Source organism: Leucoraja erinacea, chromosome 6, assembly GCF_028641065.1.
Source record: "Leucoraja erinacea ecotype New England chromosome 6, Leri_hhj_1, whole genome shotgun sequence".
NCBI classification, from domain to species: Eukaryota; Metazoa; Chordata; class Chondrichthyes; order Rajiformes; family Rajidae; genus Leucoraja; species Leucoraja erinaceus.
The window spans coordinates 51481113-51505050 of NC_073382.1; the positions used below are offsets into that span (position 1 = coordinate 51481113).

At 41.8% G+C, this 23938-nt stretch overlaps 1 protein-coding gene across 2 annotated transcripts in view; it reads right to left on the reverse strand.

Annotated features, from left to right (window-relative positions):
- The window catches only part of ddx10 (DEAD (Asp-Glu-Ala-Asp) box polypeptide 10), a 159876-nt gene that overhangs the window by 65249 nt on the left and 70689 nt on the right, over nt 1-23938 (reverse strand). For both annotated transcript variants that reach the window (XM_055637010.1, XM_055637011.1), the window contains exons 14-15: nt 10507-10629; nt 2467-2625 (exon numbers count right to left, since the gene is read on the reverse strand). In XM_055637010.1, the coding sequence (XP_055492985.1) occupies nt 2467-2625; nt 10507-10629 (282 nt within the window). The remainder of the gene's footprint in view (nt 1-2466; nt 2626-10506; nt 10630-23938) is intronic.

The following is a 23938-nucleotide window of genomic DNA, read 5'->3' on the forward strand; positions in this document are numbered from 1 at the left end:
TGGTGATGTCCATGAATCGCATACCTCAAGCAGTCATTGTTTGCAAAGGATGCGCAACAAAATACTAAACCTGACTACTTTCATTTACATGACATTGCTGTGTCCCAAACATTCTGGTGCCCTGAAATGGGGGACAATGTAGAAACACTATTGTAATTTCTACATGGTGAAACTGAAATAAATTAAAATGGCCTTTATTAAAATCTGACAATGTGCACTTTAACCACATGTGATTTTTTTCTATTACAAATCTCGAATTGTGGAGTTCAGAGGCAAATAAATAAATGATGGGCCTTCGTCCCAAACATTATGAAGGGCACTGTACCTAGGTACAGTGAAATTCTTTGTGCGTACAATCCGGTAAAATCACGCCGCAGACTTCACCTAGGCAGTGCACAAAGAGTTGCTACGTTTCTAGTGTCAACAAAGTTTCAAAAGTTCTAAAATAAAGTTCAAGTAAAAGTTCTATGTTCTAATCTGAAACTTTAACAGTTTCTCATTCCACGTATGATGCTTGACCTGTTGAATATTTGCAGTTTTTATAATTTTAAGTAATTCAGCATCTAGATTATTTAAACTCCAAGCAATGATGATGTAGAATATGTGCGACAATTCTGATAAATTTGTTATGAAAGTACTAGAATATCATGAAACCTCTTTATCTATCCATGCCAAATTACTTAGCTTACATCCAGGAACAGTGCAGCTAAATAGCTAGGCACAGATGGATCATCAGGTATCAAGTCATCAAATCATTGGGTGGGTGGCAGTGTGAACTGTGGGTGGCAGTGTGAACTGTGAGGAGGATGCTATGAGAATGCAGGGTGACTTGGATAGGCTGGGTGAGTGGGCAGATGCATGGCAGATACAGCTTAATGTGGATAAATGTGAGGTTATCCACTTTGGTAGCAAAAACAGGAAGGCAGGTTATTATCTAAATGGTGTCAAGTTGGGAAAAGAGGAAGTACAATGGGATCTGGGGTCCTTGTTCATCAGTCAATGAAAGTAAGCTGCAGGTACAGCAGGCAGTGAAGAAAGCAAATGGCATGTTGGCCTTCATAACAAGAGGAATTGAGGAATGGAGCAAAGAGGTCCTTCTGCAGTTGTATAGGACCCTAGTGAGACCACAACTGGAGTATTGTGTGCAGTTTTGGTCCCCTAATTTGAGGAAGGACATTCTTGCTATTGAGGGAGTGCAGCGTAGGTTCACAAGGTTAATTCCCGGGATGGCGGGATTGTCAAATGTTGAGAGAATGGAGCGGCTGGGCTTGTATACTCTGGAATTTAGAAGGATGAGAGGATATCTTATTGAAACATGTAAGATTATTAAGGGTTTGGACACGCTAGAGGCAGGAAACATGTTCCCGATGTTGTGGGAGTCCAGAACCAGGGGCCTCAGTTTAAGAATAAGGGGTAAGCCATTTAGAACGGAGATGAGGAAATACTTTTTCACACACAGAGTTGTGAGTCTGTGGAATTCTCTGCCTCAGAGGGCGGTGATGGCCGATGCTTTCAAGAGAGAGCTAGATAGGGCTCTTAAAGATAGCGGAGTCAGGGAATATGGGGAGAAGGCAGGAACGAGGTACTGATTGTGGATGATCAGCCATGATCACATTGAATGGTGATGCTGGATCGCAGGGTTGAATGGCCTACTCCTGCACCTATTGTCTATTATCACTGAATCTATTGGACCTGTAAAGTAATCGTAAAGTTTATCTTTCCTAAATTAATCCACATTTGGTTTGTAGGTGAACCAATATATTAAACTCATCACAAAATATTATCTATTTTTATAATAAATGGATATTTGCATTTTTCAGTTTGCAAAGACATTGCATCCAATAATAATTGCTCATTTTCGTGTGGATGGGTGTAGGCAGGGGGGCATTAGGAATGTTAATAGGAGTGCTAATTAGGAGTGTTAATATCAGGATGTTATTTCTATTGGTATTCAACTCAACGGTGAACAGTTGGTCAATGCTGTCCTTTCCAATTAAAAAAAGCATGAAATTAATACAAGAAAAATAATTTTCAAAAGTATTATTTTTCAATTGCTAAATGTTGCAAGTGTTATACTAAACTCTAGGTGCTCAATGTCATTCAAGGTACCTGTCCTTTAATCTTTCATCTGTTCAGAGGTGATTAAGGAGTCATAACCCTTACTTTACAAATTATCTGAAAAGTTAAACACAGAATCAGAGTAAGCTCCGGGGTGCAACAAATCTTATGGACAAGTTGATGAGGTTTGATGGTTTGAATGTCTGGTTTGAAGGAATGGGAAAAGTAGTGGTAACTGAACAGGTGGAATGCTTGATTTTGACAAACCTCCAGAGGAGAGCATGTGGATGCAAGAAAACTTATTTCTCAACCATGAGGGTTGATATAAAGTCCAGCTCTCCACCATTTATTCTACCCTCAGCATTAAAAAAAACTGCAGAATTTCTCACATTACAGATTTCCACTTACCCTATGTTTTTCTTTTATTTTTTGTCTGTATTCTTCCTTGTCATGCTTATCCTCTTTACGTAGCCTTTCTTTTGCTTTCTCCATATTTATTCCTCCTGTGTCATCATCTGCATCATTGTCCACTTGACTTTTTTGCATGGGTGGCCACTGCTGAACCATCTACGGTACAAATAAAAAGGTGAACTGTTAACGATCTGAATAACAGATTAATGTTGACTGATCTTTAACAATTTTTCAAATGCATGCTAATGAATGACCTCCAAAATATTTATTTATAAAAACATCTTGAACATTAAAATCATATATGCTGTACATGATACTCCCACCACTGGACTGGCTACATTTCACAAAATAAGGTCCAGTAATGGCTCTGTTATTTCTGGGATTTAAATAGCATAGTTTTCTTTCATGAAGACAGACACAAACTATTTGTTTAATTTCACAGCCACTTCCCCAATATAAATTTCTTCTGTTACAGAATGCGAATGGACCATATTAACTTGGACTAATCTTTTCCAAACTAAATTCCATCCTCTCAATGGCCTATCACCCCGTCCTTTAATATATTTATCTGCACACCCATCCCTTCTACATATTAATTATCTTCCAATATCTTTCCCAGTCTTGGTCACTTTTCAACCACGTCCCTGCAATGATATTAGTCAGCAGTTATTTACTTCAATTTGCGTCAGTAATTCATTTATATTGTTATGAATGTTGTGCATTTAGGACTGGAGTTATCATTTTTGGATTTTTACCATGTTCCCAGCTCTGATTTGAATTGAAGGTAAACGCTTACAACGCATTGTCCATTCTTGAAAGATTCGGGTTATCATTACCAAATTTCTGGCCAAACACCATCACATTTTTAGACCTTTTAAAAATTTCTCTCACCAGAACACACAATCACCAAACATTCCTCCTCTCACCCATGAAGTCTTCCCCAAGGCCTTGGCTATCCAACTCACTTTTTTTTATAATATTGGTTCCAGTGACCTATGAATTAAAATTAATTTCTCCTACTCCTGCTCATATTTCTTCAGCAGAGCCTCCTCCTCTGTTTTCTATCTGTGGCATCAATTCTTGCATCGATCAGGACAACTGGATCTTTGTCCTCCAGTTTCCTCTCCAGTCCCTTGGAGATGTTCTTAACCCTGGCACCACAAGGTTTGGAAAAATTAAGATAAAATTCATCATTGCCTTCAGCGCGCCAGAACATCCTTTTGATGTCTGTGAAAGAGAACTGAAGATCAGGACCACAAACCAAACGCAGTCTGCTAAGCAAGAGAGATCCCTACCCTCCAGTGTATCTCTGAAAGTATGGATCATCTCACCACTCAGGACCGTTATCACCAATTTCTATTCCACAAAATGCTCCAAAACCAGTGCATCCAATGGGTAGGCTACTCTACTCCATGCTTCATCCGGTTAACTAGTTACCAAAATGATAGCAGAAATTATTCAAGAACATTTTCAAAGCTTTGTACCATCCCTGGCTCATGATGATCCTTGGACTATCAGTGCTCAAAATATAGCTAAAGTATTTGGTACAACACTGAGTGTGTCGAGGTTCTTCTTCAGGACAATGTGAAATCCAATATAAACAATGGAACCTCTAAATTGACCCACTCTTCCTGTCAAGTGCCTTTGTGCCAACTGTTGCAGAATCTTTGGTTCCCATACTGGCCTTATCAAAACCCATAGAACTGCAGTGGGAGCAAGTGTTTCCTGATCCCAAGCAATAATATGAAGTCCAAAAAGGAGACTGGCTCTGGCATGGTATCAAGCCTCCTTGTATTCCTTTCCTACGACACCTTCATTTTCTTTCTCACAATCCATTCACCTTTTCCTCCTGTTAAAATGTTCTGATACTGAAAGCAAGTGATTTCTCTTTTTGATCTATCTCAGTTAGCCATGCATTATTATTTTCTCCAGTTGAAAAATCTTTATGAACGGTTAAGTATCCATTATTTTCCAAATTTAGATCACAAGTGTAATTATGATGTGACCATACCACTGATAAATAGAACAAGTCAGAGAGTCATACAGCGTCAAAACAGGCCCTTCAGCTCAACTTGGCCATGCTGACCAACTTGACCCATCTTAAACTAGTCCGACCTGCCTGGGTTTGGCCCACATTCCTCCAAACCTATTGTATCCTGGTTCCTGTCCAAACATAATGATGTTTCTATCTTTCTGCACTCGTGATACTTCATTTTTATGGATCGAGAATTTCTCATCACCAGATACCTCAAAAAGTTGTCCCAGGAGTAAACCAAATAATCTGGCACCAAAGTTAGATGCACACTATTTGGATCTGATCTTTAGTAATCACTAGACTAAGTGGGACCCGTTGGGTCCCTGTCACACGGGAGGCCTGGTCCCCCAACGCAACACGTTCCCCAATGCAATATTCCACCACTCACCCGTTCACCCAATCCAACCCGTCCCCCCAACGTAATATTACACCACTCACGCATAGCCCCCACTGTGCAAGCACGGCTCATTTCCCCTCATCCCCCAGCACTCCCTCCACCTCCTCTTCACCCTCCATCTTCTTGCCCCTCTCCTCCCCTCCCCAATCCCCCCTCACCTCTCCCTCCATCTCCTTTCCCCTACACTCAGTCACTCCCTCCCTACATCCATAACTCCTCTCCCCTCACTACCCCCTCATGTCCCTCTATCCTCACCTCCCCTATCCCCCCACTATCCCTCCTGACCCACCCACTGCCCTCCTCTCCCTCTATTCCCCCCCCCCCCTCTCCTCTCCTCTCCCCTCCCCCTCCTCCCCCACTCTCCTCACCTCCCCCACTTTCCCCCTTTCCCTCCCTACCCCTTCCTCTCCCTCAATCTCTCCCAGCCTCCCTCCTCACCTCCCCAGGATCTTTCCCCTCTCCTCCTCCCCTCCCCTGATCCCTTCGTTTATCTAATCGCTCAATCTGCTTTGACTTTATGGCTTCTAGTTATAAATATAATGTTTGTAATTAACTTATTCATGTCTCTGTGGGATATCTTCACATCAATAACAACTTGATAATGAAACGTAGCATAACTGGCAATAACCTCATGAAAGATGCACACGCAAAATTATTAATAAAGGGAACAAAAGCTGATTGGCAGTATTTAAAAACTGCCCTTCGGGGATCTGTTCTTGAGCTTTAGTTATTCACATCTGTAAAGATGATTTTGATGAAGGAACAGAATTGGATATATCCAACCTTACAATTAACATAAAATCAAGAGGCACAAGGAATTGTTTACAATGGGACATAGACTATGATAGATGCGTTCAAATTCAGAGAATGGAGTGAATGAGAATTATGCTCATGTTAAAAAGTTACAAATGCATCACAGGAAATGATGAGTCTCTGAGGAAGGCTCGCAATACAAACCAACAAAAACTTGCATTTACATGAAGAGCTGAATTATACATAAAAAACAGTAGAGAGTGAGGACATGATAAATGGAATGCAAACTGATAAAAATGTACCATCATTCACTTTAAAGGAAAAACCAGAAAAGCATTTTGGCGAGAGATTGAACACTATTGGTAGCGATGTTACAAAACTTACCTTCAGCGGCTCTGCAGTTCTGCCACTGGCTTTGAAAGGGGGGGGGGGGGGGGGGGATTAATATCCAGTTTTCTACTGCCTGTCTACGGCGGATTTTCTCGGGCTGCTAGCTGCTGAAGAATAATCGAACGGACTTCCGCGATTTTTTTTTAAAATCGCGATGCAATTTAATAATTACATTAAAATAGAATGCGACTTCTAACACCCTCAACGCCTACAACATGACGGATTGCAAGAACTGGATAAAACATAGGGCAAGTCATTTATTTTACATACAAACTTGCTTCTTGGGATGGCTTTAATCTAATTTTACGTTGCGAAAATGTGATTTGGGCCCCATACGAGCCGGCAGTGTTTTTCACCGTGAATGCAACGTTCCAATCGATCGTGTTCCAGAAAAACCCAGTCACAAGATGATTTAAATGCTCTTTTTTTTGGACAATCATGTCATAAGAGCATCTAAATCGTCTATATTTTGTGTTATTGTCTATCCATAGTCCATATTATTATACTAAATATCGGTTTTAGTCCCATGTTTTGTGCAAAAAAATAATAATTTTGATTATATTGAGTGGATGTTTCTAGATTAATTGATGGGAATTAAACATTACATTCCTTCCACCTGGGATATAAATTCATGACAGTGAGATTTAAAAATCATGTTATATTGTGATTTCTCGTGTGAATGGGATTAGTTTGTTATTTGGATACTTAGGCTATTTAAAAAAAAAATCATTTTCTTAAGAAATGGAATCTACAGGAGATTCTTAATGGGAAAGTAGTGGGCAGAAAGTCATGTCATGCATGGTTTGAAGAGCAAAAACTTGTAGTTTACAATGCCAAAATTGAAAAATTGAAGAAAACCAAGTTGTACAGAGTTGCTTATTGGTTAAAATCTGAGGAGTATGAAGATGCTACTGATTATGATATGCCAATGTACCAGCTAGCAACTGATCTTCTCCATAAAGACTTGGTATATTGCTAGAAATTGTCATTTATTTACCTATCTGTTATGGACTTACAGCATATAATACAATAATATTAAAGTTCTGATCTTGAGAATTTCACATTTTTGAATTTTCATGGTGTTTATTACTATTTCCGTCACAACGGTCAATTTGGTAATTAACTACAATTAGGTAATTAACTAATTATATGCTTTAATTTCATGTCATCCAAGTAAGGCATTTTATATTTGTTTCAGTATGCTTCAATCTATAATAACAGAAAATTTCATTCAGTTCTCTTAATTTTTAAGAATGTTATGGGCTTTTGACTGTCCTCGATCACAGCTTTGGTGTTAAGAATGAAAAAGCAATAGGGAACAAGATGCAAATCTCCGAGTATGAAAGCGGCCATAACTTATTTAATACTGAAGATATTAAAGTGAATTAGGTGTCAAATTACACTTATTCTTATGCTTTATCTGGTGGTATAAATTGTAAACTTGATTTTTAAAATCCCAAAATTTTGTAACATTGCTAGTATTGGTGTTGAGGGGCTCCTGGTTGTTCGTGCTACAAACCACAAAGTTAACTTGAAAGTATAGCAAGCAAGTAGGGCAAATGGTATATTGGCTTACAAAGCGAGAGGATTTGAGTTGTAGATTTGTATACGTTTGGTCTTTCTATCAAATGATAGATACACTTGCGATAGAGGGAGTGCAACAATGATTCACCATTTTGCAGAAGCAACAATTCTGAACAATTTGAAAAAGTAGATGTTCAAAAAGAGCTAAATAGTGTGACCAAAAAGTAAACGGAACAAAAAAACTATTTAGATTTGAAATTAATTACTTAATTACTATTTAAACACATTCATTTATTGATTAGCATTGATTACCTCTGCACAGTCCGCATTAAACAACCCGATCTCCCGGTGGCTCAGCACTGCAACTCCCTCTCCCATTCCATATCTGACCTTTCTGTCCTGGGTCTCCTCCATGGCCAGAGTGAGTCCCACCGCAAATTGGAGGAGCAGAACCTCATATTTCGCTTGGGTAGTTTACACATTGACTTCTCCAATTTCAGGTAGTTCTTGCTGTCTCCCTCCTTCCCCTCCCCTTCCCAGCTCTCCTACAGCTCACTGTCTCCGCCTCTTCCTTTCTTCTTCCCGCCCCTCACCCACCCCCACATCAGCCTGAAGAAGGGTCTCGACCCAAAGTGTCAGCTATTCCTTCGCTCCATAGATGCTGCCTCACCAGCTGAGATTCTTCAGCATTTTTGTCTACCCTCAATTAATGCTTTCTCATTGCACAATACTAGATCTAAAATAGTGTATTTCCTTGCTGGTCCATTAACAAACTGGTCCAAAAACGCACCCTTTCTGCATTCATTGAATCTGACACTATTTCTGTTCGACACAAAACTCAGAGGGACAGGCAGTATCTCTGGAGAGAAGGAATGGGTGACGTATCAGGTCGAGATCCTTCTTCAGACTATTATTAATATTAACTATTTCTGTTAATTTGGTTAGCCCAATCTATATTTAGTTTCATGATTATTGGATTACCCTTGTTAAATGCACCTATCATTTCCAGATTTTATTCTGCACACTTCATTTCCACGACACATGCTTTCTGCATTATTCTGTTTCTTAACTGTACCCAACTGATTTTTTTTTATCTACTGCATTTGATTTACTGAATTAAGATTTTTTTTCTCTCCACAGTCCTTATCTTGGCTTTGATTATCAGCGATGTTCCCATGATAAGGGAGGGAAACAAAGATTTACCAAAATTACTCCTGGGGGTAGAAGGAATTTGGAGATTAAGCAGACTGAACCCAATCTTTCAAGTTTAGAATCACAGAATTGCACAGGATAGAAATGGGCCCTTTATGCCCACCGTGTCCATACCCACCTTGATAACTGTCTACACTAATACAGTTTGCCTGCATTAGGCCTGCGTCCCTTTATAGCTTTCCAATCCACGTACCTGTCCAAATGCATTTTAAATATTGTCATTGTGTTTAACACTAACACCTCCACAAACAGATATTACAGATATCCACGACTGAAAAAGCCTATCCACAGATCACCTTTAAAGTTCACCCTTATCATTAAACATGTAAGCTCTCGTTCTAGATTCGCCTGCACTGGGAAAAATCTATCCTATCCATTCCTTTCAGAATTTTATAAACATCCATAAATGCACTCCTTGGTGCCTTATGTTCCACTAAGAATATACCCAGCCGATCCAATCCACATAGTTATTCCCTTCCATTCTCTGCAACATCTTGTTGCATCTCTGTTGTGATCACATCCTTCCTGTAGTGAGCTGAACCATGCAAAATACTCCAAATGTAGTCTAATCAATGATTTATACAGGTGCAACATGACATCCTAACACATGATACTCGGCCTATGGAGGCAAGCACATCAAATCAGGGTAGATACAGGGTTGATGCTTGGCCTGGCTGGCATGTCTAAAACCAGGAGACACAATCGCAAAATAAAGGGTTGCCATTCAGAAATGAGGCAACATGCAATTTGTCACTCAATTGGCTTGTGTCTCTTTGGAAATCTGTGGAGATTTGGTTGCATAATATATTGAGAAAAAAAAATTAGAAGCTTTCTGGATATTAAACAAAATTAAAGGAAATATGACGTTCAGGAAAGTCATGCATAAGTATCAGCTATGATTTTACCAAATGTCAGAACAAGCAACTTTGCCAGCAACTAAGGCAGCAATTCTACCTTACAGCGCTTGCAGGGCTGGAGACCTGGGTTCGATCCTGACTATAAGTGTTGCCTGTACGGAGTTTGTACGTTTGCCCCGTGAGTTTTCTCCAAGAACTCCGGTTTCTCCCACACTCCAATGATGTACAGATATGTAGGTTAATTGGCTTGGTGTGTGTGTAAATTGTCCCTAATGTGTGGAGGATAGTATTGATGTGTGACGATCACAGATCGGTGCGGACTCGGTGGGCCAAAGGACCCGTTTCCGCACTGTATCTCTAAATCTTAAAATAATCTTTTTTACATTTTTCAAGAGAGTTTATTGTCAGATAGGACAATTAAATTCTTGCTTGCTGCAGCACAACATAATATTGTAGGCATAAATACAGATCAGATCTGTGTATCCATATACCATAGAATATATATATATATATATATATATATACATAAATAAACAGATAAAGTGCACTAGGGTGTTACAGTTTAGAGTTTGTAATAGTCTGATAGCTGTGGGGAAGCAGCTGTTCCTGAACCCGGATGTTGCAGATTTCAGGCTCCTATACCTACTACCTGATGGCAGTGGAGAGATGAGTGTATGGCCAGGATGGTGTGGGTCCTTGATGATGCAGGCAGCCTTTTTGAGGCAGCGACTGCGATAGATCCCCTCGATGGTAGGTAGGACAGAGCTGATGATGGACTGGGCAGTGTTTGCAACTTTTTGCACAAGGAGACACATACCTACCTTCTGCTTCTAGTTCTCACTATTTTTATGTATATAACTGAAACTCACCTCCCCTTCTTCATCAAAAGTGATTTTTGTATTCACTTGAAATTTTTTCTTCAAGACTTTTTTTGCTTCTTTGACTTTTGTTTGTTTTGTTGTCATTTTCTTCAATTTTTCTATTTCAGGTACCTATGAAACAAAAAGGTGATAACCATCTTAGTTTAAATCTGACCGGCAAATTACACATCAATGCACTCACCAGAGTACTTCCATGAGGGAAATGAAGCAGATTGAATCACATCCAATGATCTACCTTATTTCCCGGCAATGAAGACGCACCCCAATTTAAGTTGCTAAATTTTGAGAAAAGGATGGCGGGACAGAATGAAGGGTTTGGTTTAGTCCAGGAGCCGTCAACATCGCCTGCGGGAGAGGGGGGGAGAGAGAGGCAACATCGGGAGGGCGGGGAGAGAGAGGGAGGGAGGGGGAGAGGGGGAGAGAGAGGGGGAGAGAGGGGGGAGAGGGGGAGGAGAGGGGGGGAGAGGGGGAGAGAGAGGGAGAGAGAGGGGGAGAGGGGGAGAGGGGGGAGAGGGGGAGAGGGGGAGAGGGGGGGGGGGGGAGGGGGGAGAGGGGGGGGGGGAGAGGGGAGGGGGAGAGAGGGGAGGGAGGAGGGGGGAGGGAGAGAGGGGGGAGGGGGAGGGGGGGGGGAGAGCCAGCCTTCCTCCCAGTAGCTACCCACCAACCACCATCTCTACTGGTTGCACCTGTGCCGAAGGATACCGTGGCTGGCTGGCGGACAGGCCGACAGAAAGTGCTGAGGTAGTGGCCGCTCGCAGTCACTCGAGCTACTTCTCTCCCCGGCCACAATGTGGTGGCTCCGCACCAGGAGCGCCGCGGCAGCGGTGAGTGAGTGAATTGCTGGCATGATCCCCGACCCAATCCTTCTCAAAGCTCCTGCCCTCCCCGCAACTTTACTCCTGGCGGCCCAGCCAATTTGTGCAGCCTAGGCCGTGCTGACCCGGGCCAGACTCCCCACATGCTGTGAAAGGAACTCTCCCCCCCCCCAGCAGCGCTCTCCTTTTACAGCCGCTTCCCATCAGCTGCCAGCATTGAGGGATAGACTTGGCTATCCCTCAGAACAGCAACATAGTTATTGATGTTGCTGTACTGAGGGTAGCCAAGTCTATCTTTCTTGGCAAACAACCTAACCTTCGGCCTCCAAGACGCAGGTACATTTTCGTGCCTTATTTTTGGGTAAAAAAGCGTCTTCATTGCCGGGAAATAAGGTAAATTGGAAGGCTTAGACCTGGCCTTAATTGTGGTATTGTTAATGATACAAAACCTGTACAGGCATGCCAGCCTCATCCATAAACAACTATTTTGATGAAATACTGGGTAATGAAATTTCCAGCGCTCAAATTTAGTCACACCATGAATATCTCTTAAATCTGGCATTTTTATTGGTGACCTCAATAGCGAAAGGATCTATAAGAGGCACTGCCTCAAAAATGTAGCTAAATCTCAAAGACCCGCACCACCATGGCCATCGTCTGTCTCATCTCACTATTATCATTGGGGTAAAAGTGCAGGAGCTTGTGAACCGTGACTTTGGGTTCAAGAAAAGCTTTTTCATGACAACCATCAGGCTCTTGAACACCACACAACCCACCTCAGCAACAAAAATATTAGTTCTGAATGCATTACGCGCTCCGGTTTTGCACTATTATGATCTGGTTACCTCATATTACTGATTATTAATATATTATGCGACTGATTATTGATTTGTGTGTTATTGCATTCAAGGGCTCAAAGCGGCAACAAATAAGAATTTAATTGTTATGTTGCAGGTACATATGCAGCTTGCAACTCTTAAGTCGATATATTAAAGACATTCATACAAATAAAACAACTTTAGTATATAATTTATATTTTAAGATGTTTATAAAATGCATGACTGCTGGCTATCTGTTGAACAGAAGTATTCCTGGATTCACGCATGTATGGTTAGTAAGATCAACTAATGTGAATAGTTTTTTTTAAGATCAATCCTCATATTGGCAAAACACAGTTTTTTAGTTTAGAGATAGAGCACAGAAACAGGCCCTTTGGCCCACTGGGTCCACCAGAACTATCGATCACGCATTCATACTAGTTTAGTTTAGAGATGCAGCACGGAAACATGCCCTTCGACCCACCGAGTCCGCACCGTCCCCCACACATTAACATTATCTTACACACACGAGGGACAATTTACACATACAACAAGCCAATTAACCTACACATCTGTACGTCTGGAATGTGGGAGTAAACCAAAGATCTCGGAGAAAACCTACGCGGTCACGGGGAGAACGTACAAACTCCGTACTGATAGATTCCGTAGTCGGGATCGACCCCTGGTCTCCAGCACTGTTAGGCAGCAACTCTACTGCTGCTCCACCATGGCCACACTTATCCCACATTATGAGGGAGATGATCTACGTTGTCCCACTTTCACATCCACTCCCTCCACACTAGGGGCAATTTACAGAGGCCAATTAACCTGTAAACCCACACATCTTTGGCAAGTGGAAGGAAACCTACATGGTCATGGGAAGAACATGCAAACTCCCCACAGACAGCACCTTAGGTCAGGATCGAACCCGGGTCCCCTGCACTGAGGCAGCAGCTCTACCAATTGAGCCACTGTGCTGCCCCGATGCTTTGTCTGAAAGTCAATAATAATGTTGCTGATAATACAGTGGCCTTATAATTGTATTTTTACACTAGCAATCCAGAGACTGGGACTACTTGAATTCAACTAGTTAATAAAATAAATCTGGTATCTATGTCAATACACTATCTGAAGTAGCTAACTCAGTTTAAGGACAAGCTTCCATTCCAGTGATGCTACATAATATATGGAAGAAACAAACTCAGTTAAACACATCTCTCAATGACTTCATGAAAATGTTTGGTATATTTGCCAACATAAAAATGGACAAATCAATGCAATGGACCTCCCAATCACTACTACTTTAAAAAAAAAATGTATCCGTCATAATATAAAAAGTGCACATATCAGTGAATGCTGACCGACCTGAAACATTAACACTATTCTGCTCTGTATCTGATAACCTCATCTGCATGTTATATTCAATTGTCTGTTCATGTTTCATCAGCACTGAGCTAGAAAAATCCTCAACTCATTTTATTTCAAGTAATAAAACCTGCCTACATTCTGAAATAAAAAAGGTCAAATATTATTGTTCAGCAGCTGTTATGAGATAGATTTTCGGCCTCTGGTATCACTACCATAATATCAAGATCCAAAATAATTTCAAGTACTCCAACCAATAAGTAGTTTAATCTAGCTTTAAATTGGAAATATCACCTTCAGACAAATATCAACAAACAAAAAACGTTTGTGGCTACAACTGTTAGGGTCTCCAATGAAAAGTAGAATCGAATACAACATTAACTGAGGAACATCAAAAATATACAGGATTTGTAATTACTTCAGATGAGAAAGACAGTTTGTTATCTGTTAAATGAGACCAGGCAATTTAGAGCGGCACAGACAACAGGCCAGGACATTTAAAAACAAGAGCAAATGCACACCAGTACTTTGTATAAATAGTCAAAAGGAATGGCATGTTTAACAGTACCAGATGGATTTAATTTCACTCCCGCTTCACATGAGGAATAAAAGAGGCAAACAGAAATGCGGTTCAAACCTTCAAGTGTCCATTTTCAGCTATCAAGGAGCAAGAAATATGACGTGCATCATTTTATTTGCAGTCACAGACACAGTAGAACAATTTTCCAGATAATACATCTGGGAAAGACAGTTCCAAATCCAAAAGATGTTGAGACTTGCAATGGGCTGAAACTAAGTCACGGTGGCGCAGCGGTAGAGTTGCAGCCTTACTGCGAATGCAGCGCCGGAGACCCGGGTTCGTTCCCTATTACGGGTGCTGTCTGTACGGAGTTTGTACAGAAAGTTCTCCCCATGGGTTTTCTCAGAGATCTTCGGTTTCCTCCCACATTCTAAACGCGTACATGTTTGTAGGTTATTTGGCTTGGTAAATGTAAAAATTGGCCCTAGAGGGTGTAGGATAGTGTTAATGTGCGGGAATTGTTGGTCGGCGAGGATCGCTGGTCGGCCTGTGGGCCAAAGGGCCTGTTTCCATGCTGCATCTCTAAACTAAACTAAAATTCAAGAACAAATAAATGAGAAAAGGCAGTGATATTAAAAACAAAAAAATTGTAGGAACTAATTCAATCTGCCCTTATCTACAGTGATGCAGCCTCTCTGACCAATCAGGCAATAGGATGGAGAAAGTGAGAGGGAGAGAATATACATTTTAATGACTCCAATAATAAAAGGAGTATGATTACACACGTACCAAATTAATCCACAGATTTGGATAGACTGTGACGATATATCATTGCTTCAAAAATCACATAAATCCGAATTTACCAACATGACCCTTTTCTATCGTGATTAACGAATAAATAATGGAGAGCTATCACATTTTGTGTTCTCTAATACCATGTTTTCTAGTAATATATATGCATTGCAGAGTTTATGTGGAAGGAAATTAAACAACTTTTGATTCCTGCAGTGTATGGGGCACATGTGGATTATGGAAACTGCTATTCAATTTACTCAGTAAAATGAACAAACGTAGGCGTAGGAGTAGGAAAGAGTTTACTCCTACAAAGAGTAGGAGTAAACGGGTCCTTTTCACAATGGCAGGCAGTGACTAGTGGGGTACCGCAAGGCTCAGTACTGGGACCCCAGCTATTTACAATATATATTAATGATCTGGATGAGGGAATTGAAGGCAATATCTCCAAGTTTGCGGATGACACTAAGCTGGGGGCAGTGTTAGGTGTGAGGAGGATGCTAGGAGACTGCAAGGTGACTTGGATAGGCTGGGTGAGTGGGCAAATATTTGGCAGATGCAGTATAATGTGGATAAATGTGAGGTTATCCATTTGGGTGGCAAAAACGGGAAAGCAGACTATTATCTAAATGGTGGCCGATTGGGAAAGGGGGAGATGCAGCGAGACCTGGGTGTCATGGTACACCAGTCATTGAAGGTAGGCATGCAGGTGCAGCAGGCAGTAAAGAAAGCGAATGGTATGTTGGCTTTCATAGCAAGAGGATTTGAGTATAGGAGCAGGGAGGTTCTACTGCAGTTGTACAGGGTCTTGGTGAGACCACACCTGGAGTATTGCTTGCAGTTTTGGTCTCCAAATCTGAGGAAGGACATTATTGCCATAGAGGGAGTGCAGAGAAGGTTCACCAGACTGATTCCTGGGATGTCAGGACTGTCTTATGAAGAAAGACTGGATAGACTTGGTTTATACTCTCCAGAATTTAGGAGATTGAGAGGGGATCTTATAGAAAATTACAAAATTCTTAAGGGGTTGGACAGGCTAGATGCAGGAAGATTGTTCCCAATGTTGGGGAAGTCCAGGACAAGGGTCACAGCTTAAGGATAAGGGGGAAATCCTTTAAAACCGAGATGAGGAGAACTTTTTTCACACAGAGAGTGGTGAATCTCTGGAACTCTCTGCCACAGAGGGTAGTTGAGGCCAGTTCATTGGCTATATTTAAGAGGGAGTTAGATGTGGCCCTTGTGGCCAAGGGGATCAGAGGGTATGGAGAGAAGGCAGGTACGGGATACTGAGTTGGATGATCAGCCATGATCATATTGAATGGCGGTGCAGGCTCGAAGGGCCAAATGGTCTACTCCTGCACCTAATTTCTATGTTTCTATGTTTCATCCCGTTATTCACAATGCAAAACTCAACCCATTGAAAAATTAAAAACAAAACAGATTAACAGAAGAAATAAAAGAAAACTGAAAATATCGACTGAGATATAATGAGGTCATTTCTCTGCGACAAATTATATAAAGTACGATTTTAAATATATTTATGGCTGTTCATAAAGCACCTACAATGCACAAATCAAGCTGTAAAATGTATTTTTAAATAAGCATTTTATATCAAAATAAAGGAATCTGGCTATGCTTGACACCCCCTGCAAACCTGATTTTCAAAATATAATGATGTATGTGCATTTTAATGCCCAACCACCTGCAGGTCATCAGTCAAGCATTGACGGAAAGAATAAGCAGCTAACGTTTCCCTTCATCAAAATTAAAAGAGAGAAAAAAGAGTAAATACATAGACATAGTGCATGCAGGTACAAAGTGATTGAGTAAGTGGATCAAGCAGCATATTTGGGCAACATGGATAGGTGACATTTGAGTCAGGACCCTTCTTCAAGCTGACCCTTCATCAGCGTGAAGGGTTCCAACCCAAAACATCACCTATCCATGTTCTCCAGAGATGCTGGCTGACCTGCTGAATTAATCCAGCAATTTGTGTCCTTTTGTGTAAAACAGCATCTGCAGTTTCTTGTTTCTTGGTGGGTACCAGATGATTGGCATGGACATGATGGGCCGAAGGGTCTATTTCTATGCTGTACAACTGTATGACTGTAATTTAGTCCCCACAGTCAGCATTGGGACCAGAATATTGATTGGATCAGTCAAGTAAATGTTGTGGCCACAAGAGCAGGTCAGAGATGAGGTATCCCACAGCAAGCAACTAATTTCCTGATACCTGCAAAATCTTTCAGCTGGAACACACATGTCCAGACTTAGTTGGAATTCTCTCTAATTGCCGAGGTGAGTGCAGTACTGAAGATGCTGATACCATCCAAGACAAAGCAGTCAGATTTCCATCCTTCTACATCAATTCACTGCAACTGAATTATGTACACTAGCTAAAATATGCACGTGATGTCTAACTGGTATTACAAATTCAAAGGCATGTCTCAATCTTCCAACTTCTAGAACCAAGTAGGATAATATCTGCTAGTGTCTAAGAATACCACTATCCAGATGTTCTCACTTCTACTTCCTTCTTTTATCATTGCTCAATTGCCCTCACCAGCCACAAAGAACTATTTAATAAGAACAAACACAGGCATCCTGCTATTCAATTTAACATAAGAGCGATGTACCATTTTCTCCGGCATTTAGAGAATAGATAATAATTGCTGTTGTGCAGTTCTTCTGCAGTTGTATAGGGCTCTGATAAGACCACATCTGGAGTATTGTGTACTGTTTTGGTCTCCTAATTTGAGGAAGGACATCCTTGTGATTGAGGCAGTGCAGCGTAGGTTCACGAGATTGATCCCTGGGTTGGCGGGACTGTCATATGAGGGAAGATTGAAAAGACTAGGCTTGTATTCACTGGAGTTTAGAAGGATGAGGGGATATCTTATAGAAACATAAAATTATAAAAGGACTGGACAAGCTAGATGCAGGAAAAATGTTTCCGATGTTGGGCGAGTCCAGAACCAGGGGCCACAGTCTTAGAATAAAAGGGAGGTCATTTAAGACTGAGGTGAGAAAAAACTTTTTCACCCAGAGAGTTGTGAAGTTATGGAATTCCCTGCCACAGAGGGCAGTGGAGGACAAGTCACTGGATGGATTTAAGAGAGAGTTAGATAGAGCTCTAGGGGCTTGTGGAGTCAAGGGATATGGGGAGAAGGCAGGCATGGATTATTGATAGGGGACGATCAGCCATGATAACAATGAATGGCGGTGCTGGCTCGAAGGGCCGAATGACCTCCTCCTGCACCTATTTTCTGTGTTTCTATGTTTCTATGCTGGCTCACACCCGGAAAAATAAAGCGATTATGCAATGCTTCAGTATTTTTGTCTAATAATTTTCCTAATATTAGGAATTTGCCAGAAATTTCCAGATCTCGCTTTTGCTATTTTTCAATTAACAGCACCACATTAACAGGCGAGTTGTACTTCAACACAGTGCCTTTAGACAAAAGGGATTGGGAAATAATGGTCAGAGCTTCCATTATTGCTTCCAATAACAAGTTTGGATATATTTTATCGAGGAAAGTTGGTTTAAAGATGCAAGGTGCCTTAATATTTTGCATCTGTTTCACGCAATCAGAATTTTACACTCTTCCCTCTTAATTTCAGTGGCTACATTATCCAAATGGTTTTGAAGTAAATTGCCAAATGCATATTTGGAGTTCCCTCTGTAAAACCAGGAGGCATCAAAACCATCCTTGAAGTTTACTTCAAGAATAACACCAGAATTTATTTTCCAAAGCACAATAAACCACTAGCAGTCAGTGATGCCCTTGATATATATAATGTTGCATTCATCCAAACGCCACTTCTGTCATCTGCGCCTCCGCATATACAGTTTGGGCTTGCCAAAGAAAGATGAACAAGGATGTCTGGTGAATACAACACTTAAACATGAAATGCTTCATAAATTTTCTGCCCGAGTAAAACTGATAATTTTTTTAAATTGCCAAACTTTCAGGTTAATAGGAATATCGTGAGTATATTCTATTTCAAGATAAGCAAATCTTGAACACCCATATTTCATAGCTATAATAGAACCATGTTCTGATGAAGAAAGCTAAATCATTGTTATATACGAGCTTATAACCCTAAGATTTGAAATTTCCAATCTGACCACCTGATGTTACTGGTAAAGTAATTCGACTACCTTTGAATTTTTCACATTACTTTTAAAAAACGTGTGATCCCTGCATATCATCCTTAAAAGCGCATTTTCAAAGTCATCACTTCAGTAATTATTTACAATGATTTTTAGTACATAAATGTAGAAATGCTTCTACTTAAAATGTGCACCAGAGCACAAGAAAGCTGAACAAAAATAAGAAATTGCAACATTTGCTCCTTTATGAGACTCAAATATCCTTAGAATTTAAATTTATTAATTCTAATACATTATCTGAATTTTGTTATTTTAGAGCAGGCTGCCAGTTCAGCTACTTTAAAATACATACATAATACAAATAAAATTTTCAGCAATACATTTCACATGTTCGGCAACTGTGGTAGGGCTTGAATGACATCACCCCCTACAACGTGAAATCAGGAGGCAGATCAAACGATTGCGAAGCATCACTCTCTGACGAGCTCAATGCGTTCTAGGCAAGGTTTGATAGAGAGAACCCTGATGTGCCTCAGTAACAATTAGAACAGGAGCCTGAAAACTGTAACAATCAGGTTCAGGAACAGCTACTTCCCTATAAAACACAACAACGAATAAGCTCCGAGCTCCGAACTGCAAAAAACTGTTTGTCCCATTTGCAGCAGAATAGATGAGTGTACAAGGAGAAAGTATTTGCAAAATTAGCAAACTACAGAATCTGTACCAGTTTTGATAATAAATCACCTAAATCTTGAAATTTACAGCAGTGATTCGCATATCTGTCTATCTGTATATCTATCTCTATCTCTATCTCGTTCTCTATCTATCTATCATCTTACAAACCACGCATGCGCAGATCGATCTCCTTTCCTGCCAGTCAGCGCCACATGGATTAGTCTCTTCTCACTCCGCAGGACGGTCACGTCTTTACTGGAGCTGAAGGATGCTCTGGATGGCCGGCGGAGGTCTCGAAGTGGTCTCGGCCCCGCCCACACAAACCCCTCTCCCCACACAACCCCCCAGCCCACACACTCCCCCCTCCCCCACAACCCCCTCCCCCCCATTCCCCCAACAACCCCCCTAGACTACCCACCCTGCCCCCACATCTCCTCCTGCCCCCTACAACTCCCCCCAGACTCTCCCCACACACACACCCCCCCCCCCCAACTCCCCCGCCCACACATCCCCCGCACGCACCCCCCTCCCCCCCACAACACCTCCCCCACCCACACACACCCCCCCACCCACACCCCCACACCCCCACACCCCCCCTCCCACACACACACCCACCCCCCCCCACACCCCCCCACACGCCCACACCACACCACCCTCAATCACACACACACCCACCCACACCCCCCCCTCCCACCACACACACCCCCCCCTGCCACCACACACACCCCTCCCACCACACACACCCACTCCCCCACATCCCCCCTCTACCCTCCTCCTACACCTCCCAGCCCACACACAACCCCCCTCCCTTCCACCGCCACACACCCAACTTCCCTCCCACGCATGAAGAGGGGGAGGGAGTGTTGGGGGATATGGGGAAATGAACCACGCCTGCGCAGTTAGGGGCTATGGGTGAGTGGTGGAATGTTGCGTTGGGGAAATGGGTTGCATTGGGAGAACGGGTGAGTGGTGGAATATTGCATTGGGGAATGGGTTGCGTTGGGGGCCAGGCCTCCCGTGTGACTGGGACTCAAAGGGCTCCACTTAGCCTAGTAAGTCATCTAATAAACTTCTTACTAGTGTCTAGAGTATTGTGTTAAACCAATGTAGCAGTACAAAGAAGCTAAGGTTCTGTTGGTCTCATGACAAAATTGTTATGTAACTGACACCAAGCTTTACATGTACTAAAATGTTTAAGAATGGCGTAAACATTCTTAGACACATACTGAACTTGTTAGTTTGGTTAGTAATATTAATCTCAATTTGTGTTTCATTTCTATATCGTCTTGCAATTCTGTTTATCCATCCATCCATATATTGGAAATCATTTTATCCAGTATGATACTTCCTCAATGTAATGCTGGCCAATATTTAAATGCAAATGATTATTGCTTCTGATACAATTTAAGGAAAACTGGGGAGGATATGAATTATTGAATAGAAAACTATACAGAATAGAAGGCAGCCATTTGGCGTGTCACACCAGTGAAAGATTTATTTAATTACTCTTATTCTTTCCATTAAAATTTCTTCTAGTATACAGTTCTTATCTAGTCCGAGCACTAAATGTATAAGCTAGTCCAAATTCAACATGAAATACAGGCTATTTTACATATTCTGGCCCTGAATCACCTACTCAAACACAAAGCTTTAAAAAACTAAAATGAAAACTGTAGCATTCCATAAAAAGTTGCATGAATTTCAAGATATTATAAAAATAGCAAAGCTTAGGGGCGGTACAGTGGTGGAGTTGCTGCCTCACAGCGCCAGAGACAAAAGAATCTGTTCTTGAAATAGATTATGGATCTATCTTACAAATTCAAGACATTCTCCTGAGATTAAAAGAATGAGAGGCAACCTCATTAAAACACACAAAATTCTGACAGGGCTTGAAAGTATAAAAACAGGAAAATATTTTCCCTGGCTGAGGAGTCCATAATATGGATCGCTGTCTCATAATGATACTGGGATAGCAGAATGGCTATGATTTTGTTGAATGTCATATCAGGCTTGGTGCCAAACGGCTTATTCCTAATATATCTTAGTGTTGATATTAAAGTAAGAAGGATGGTGAGCAGGGAAGAGAATGCAATGAGGCTACAGAATGATACTGACACTTGAGTGAGCAACAAAGGTGTTTAAGGTACAATACAATATGCAAAACTATCAATTATCCTTTCAGGTAGAAGAAAAATAAATGGGAAGTTTTTTTTCAAAATAGTGAGAGACTGAGAAGCATTGATGTTCAAGTAGTCCACGTGCTTTTGTGCACAAATCACTGAAAGTTAATGCAGGTGCAGCAGGCATTGCAGAAGGTAAATGCTATTTTGGTCTGATATGCTAGAAGCTATGAGTACAAGAGGAAAGATACTGATTCAGTCTGAAGAAAGATCCCTATGCGAAACATCACCTATCCATGTTCTACAGGGATGTTGTCTGACCTGCTCTAGCATTTTGTGTCTTTCCTTGGTAAACCAGCATCTGCGGTGCCTTGTTTCTACAGGTTGACCTGCATGTTCAAGATAAAGCTGTTCTTGAACATGCAGGTCATGATAAGCAGTACCTTGTCCAAATGGTAACAGCAGGATCAGTGTGGCCAATGGGTGGTGTGGGTCTTTTTGAGCCAATGTCTCCTGTAGATCCCTTCAATGGTGGGGAGGTTAATACCTGTGATGGACCGGGCAATGAAAATACAGCTGGAATAGTGTGCACAATTTTGGTCTCCATTCCTAAAAATATTATATACTTCCTTTCAGAGAGTGCAGCAACAGGCCACCTGTGTGGTTCTCGGAATGACATATCTGGCATTCATGAGATTGATTACACCAGGCCTCTATTCCTAAGAGTTTAAAGGGCCTGTCCCACCAGCATGCGATTGCATGCGTCTAGCGTGACCAAACGTGGTGGCTTGAGGCGTACGGCCTCGCGTGGCCGGTCCCACTTCCAACCGCGGAGCCGTCTGGAGTTGTGCGGGACCGATCCGCACATCATACCCACCAATCAGCTGGGCCGACTGAATTTGGACGGCGCACGGCGTCGGGTGGTTATATCATCACGCAACGGCAGGCGGGGGTGGTGATGTCATCGCGCAACGCCACGCGCTAGGCGTACGGCGTCAAGATGCTGTGTACGGCGTCGAGGTGCTGCGTATGGCCTCAATGCGGCTGCGGGCCAACAGGCCGTTGCCGCGCGGAATTTTTGGACAGTGTCAGTTTTTCGGAGCCCCGTGCGATGTCGGGACCAGCCCTGCACAATTCCATACGGCCCCGGCGATCGCAGACGCAAGCTGGTGGGACAGGCCCTTAAGAGAATGATTGGTATCTTCATTGAAATGTACAAAATTCTCAGAGGACTTGACAGGGAAGCAACAGGAGGAACCCGCCCCCCACCCCACCCCCCTGCTGAGGAGTCTAGGTCTCAAAGGGTGAGGAATCTTTGGAATTATCTTACCCAGAGGATTGACTGCATTGAAAACGGAGAATGACACATTGAATAGATTAAGCATGGAATATGGAGATTGTGCAGGGAAATGGTTTGTAAAAGAAGATCAGCCATAAAAATTGAACGATAGGGCAGGCTTGAGGGAACAATTCTATCTCTTGTGGATGGGGTTGGGTTAGGTTAAATTAAATCACAAGCTTTTTATTCCGTGAAAATATTATGGCAATAATTTTAAATTTGAGGAATAGTAAACAGCATTTATGAAAAACGTAAAGTACATTAGGAAAAGCAAAAACCGTTACGAGAAGTGATTTTGCAGCCACTATGTTACAGTAATGAGAATTATTCTATGCAATCATTTTCTAAGATATGGTTTCATTGTATAATTTTTAAATTAATCTTCTACGCCTGGTACATGTAAAATAGAACAAATAAATCCTTATTTGTTCCAGAATTCATAAACTAGATCTGAAGAAATTCGGGCGGCACAGTGGCAGCACAGTGGTAGAGTTGCTGCCTTACAACACCAGAGAGCCAGGTTCGATCCTGACTACCGGTGCTGTCTGTACGTTTTCTCCAGGAGCTCTAGTTTCCTCCTACACTCAGACATACAGGTTTGTAAGTTAATGGGATCGGGAAAATTGAAAATTGTCCCGAGTGTGTGTAGGATAGGGTTTCATGTGCGGGAATGGCTGGTCAGTGCAGAATTGGTGGGCCGAAAGGCCTGTTTCCTTGCTGAATCTCTAAACTAAAAAGATACTGCGGTGCCCATTTACTTCCTCCAACACAATGGTGGCACGGTGTACAAGGGTAGATTGCTGCCTTACAGTGCTTGCAGTGCCGGAGACCCTGGTTCGATCCCAACCACGGGTGCTGTCTG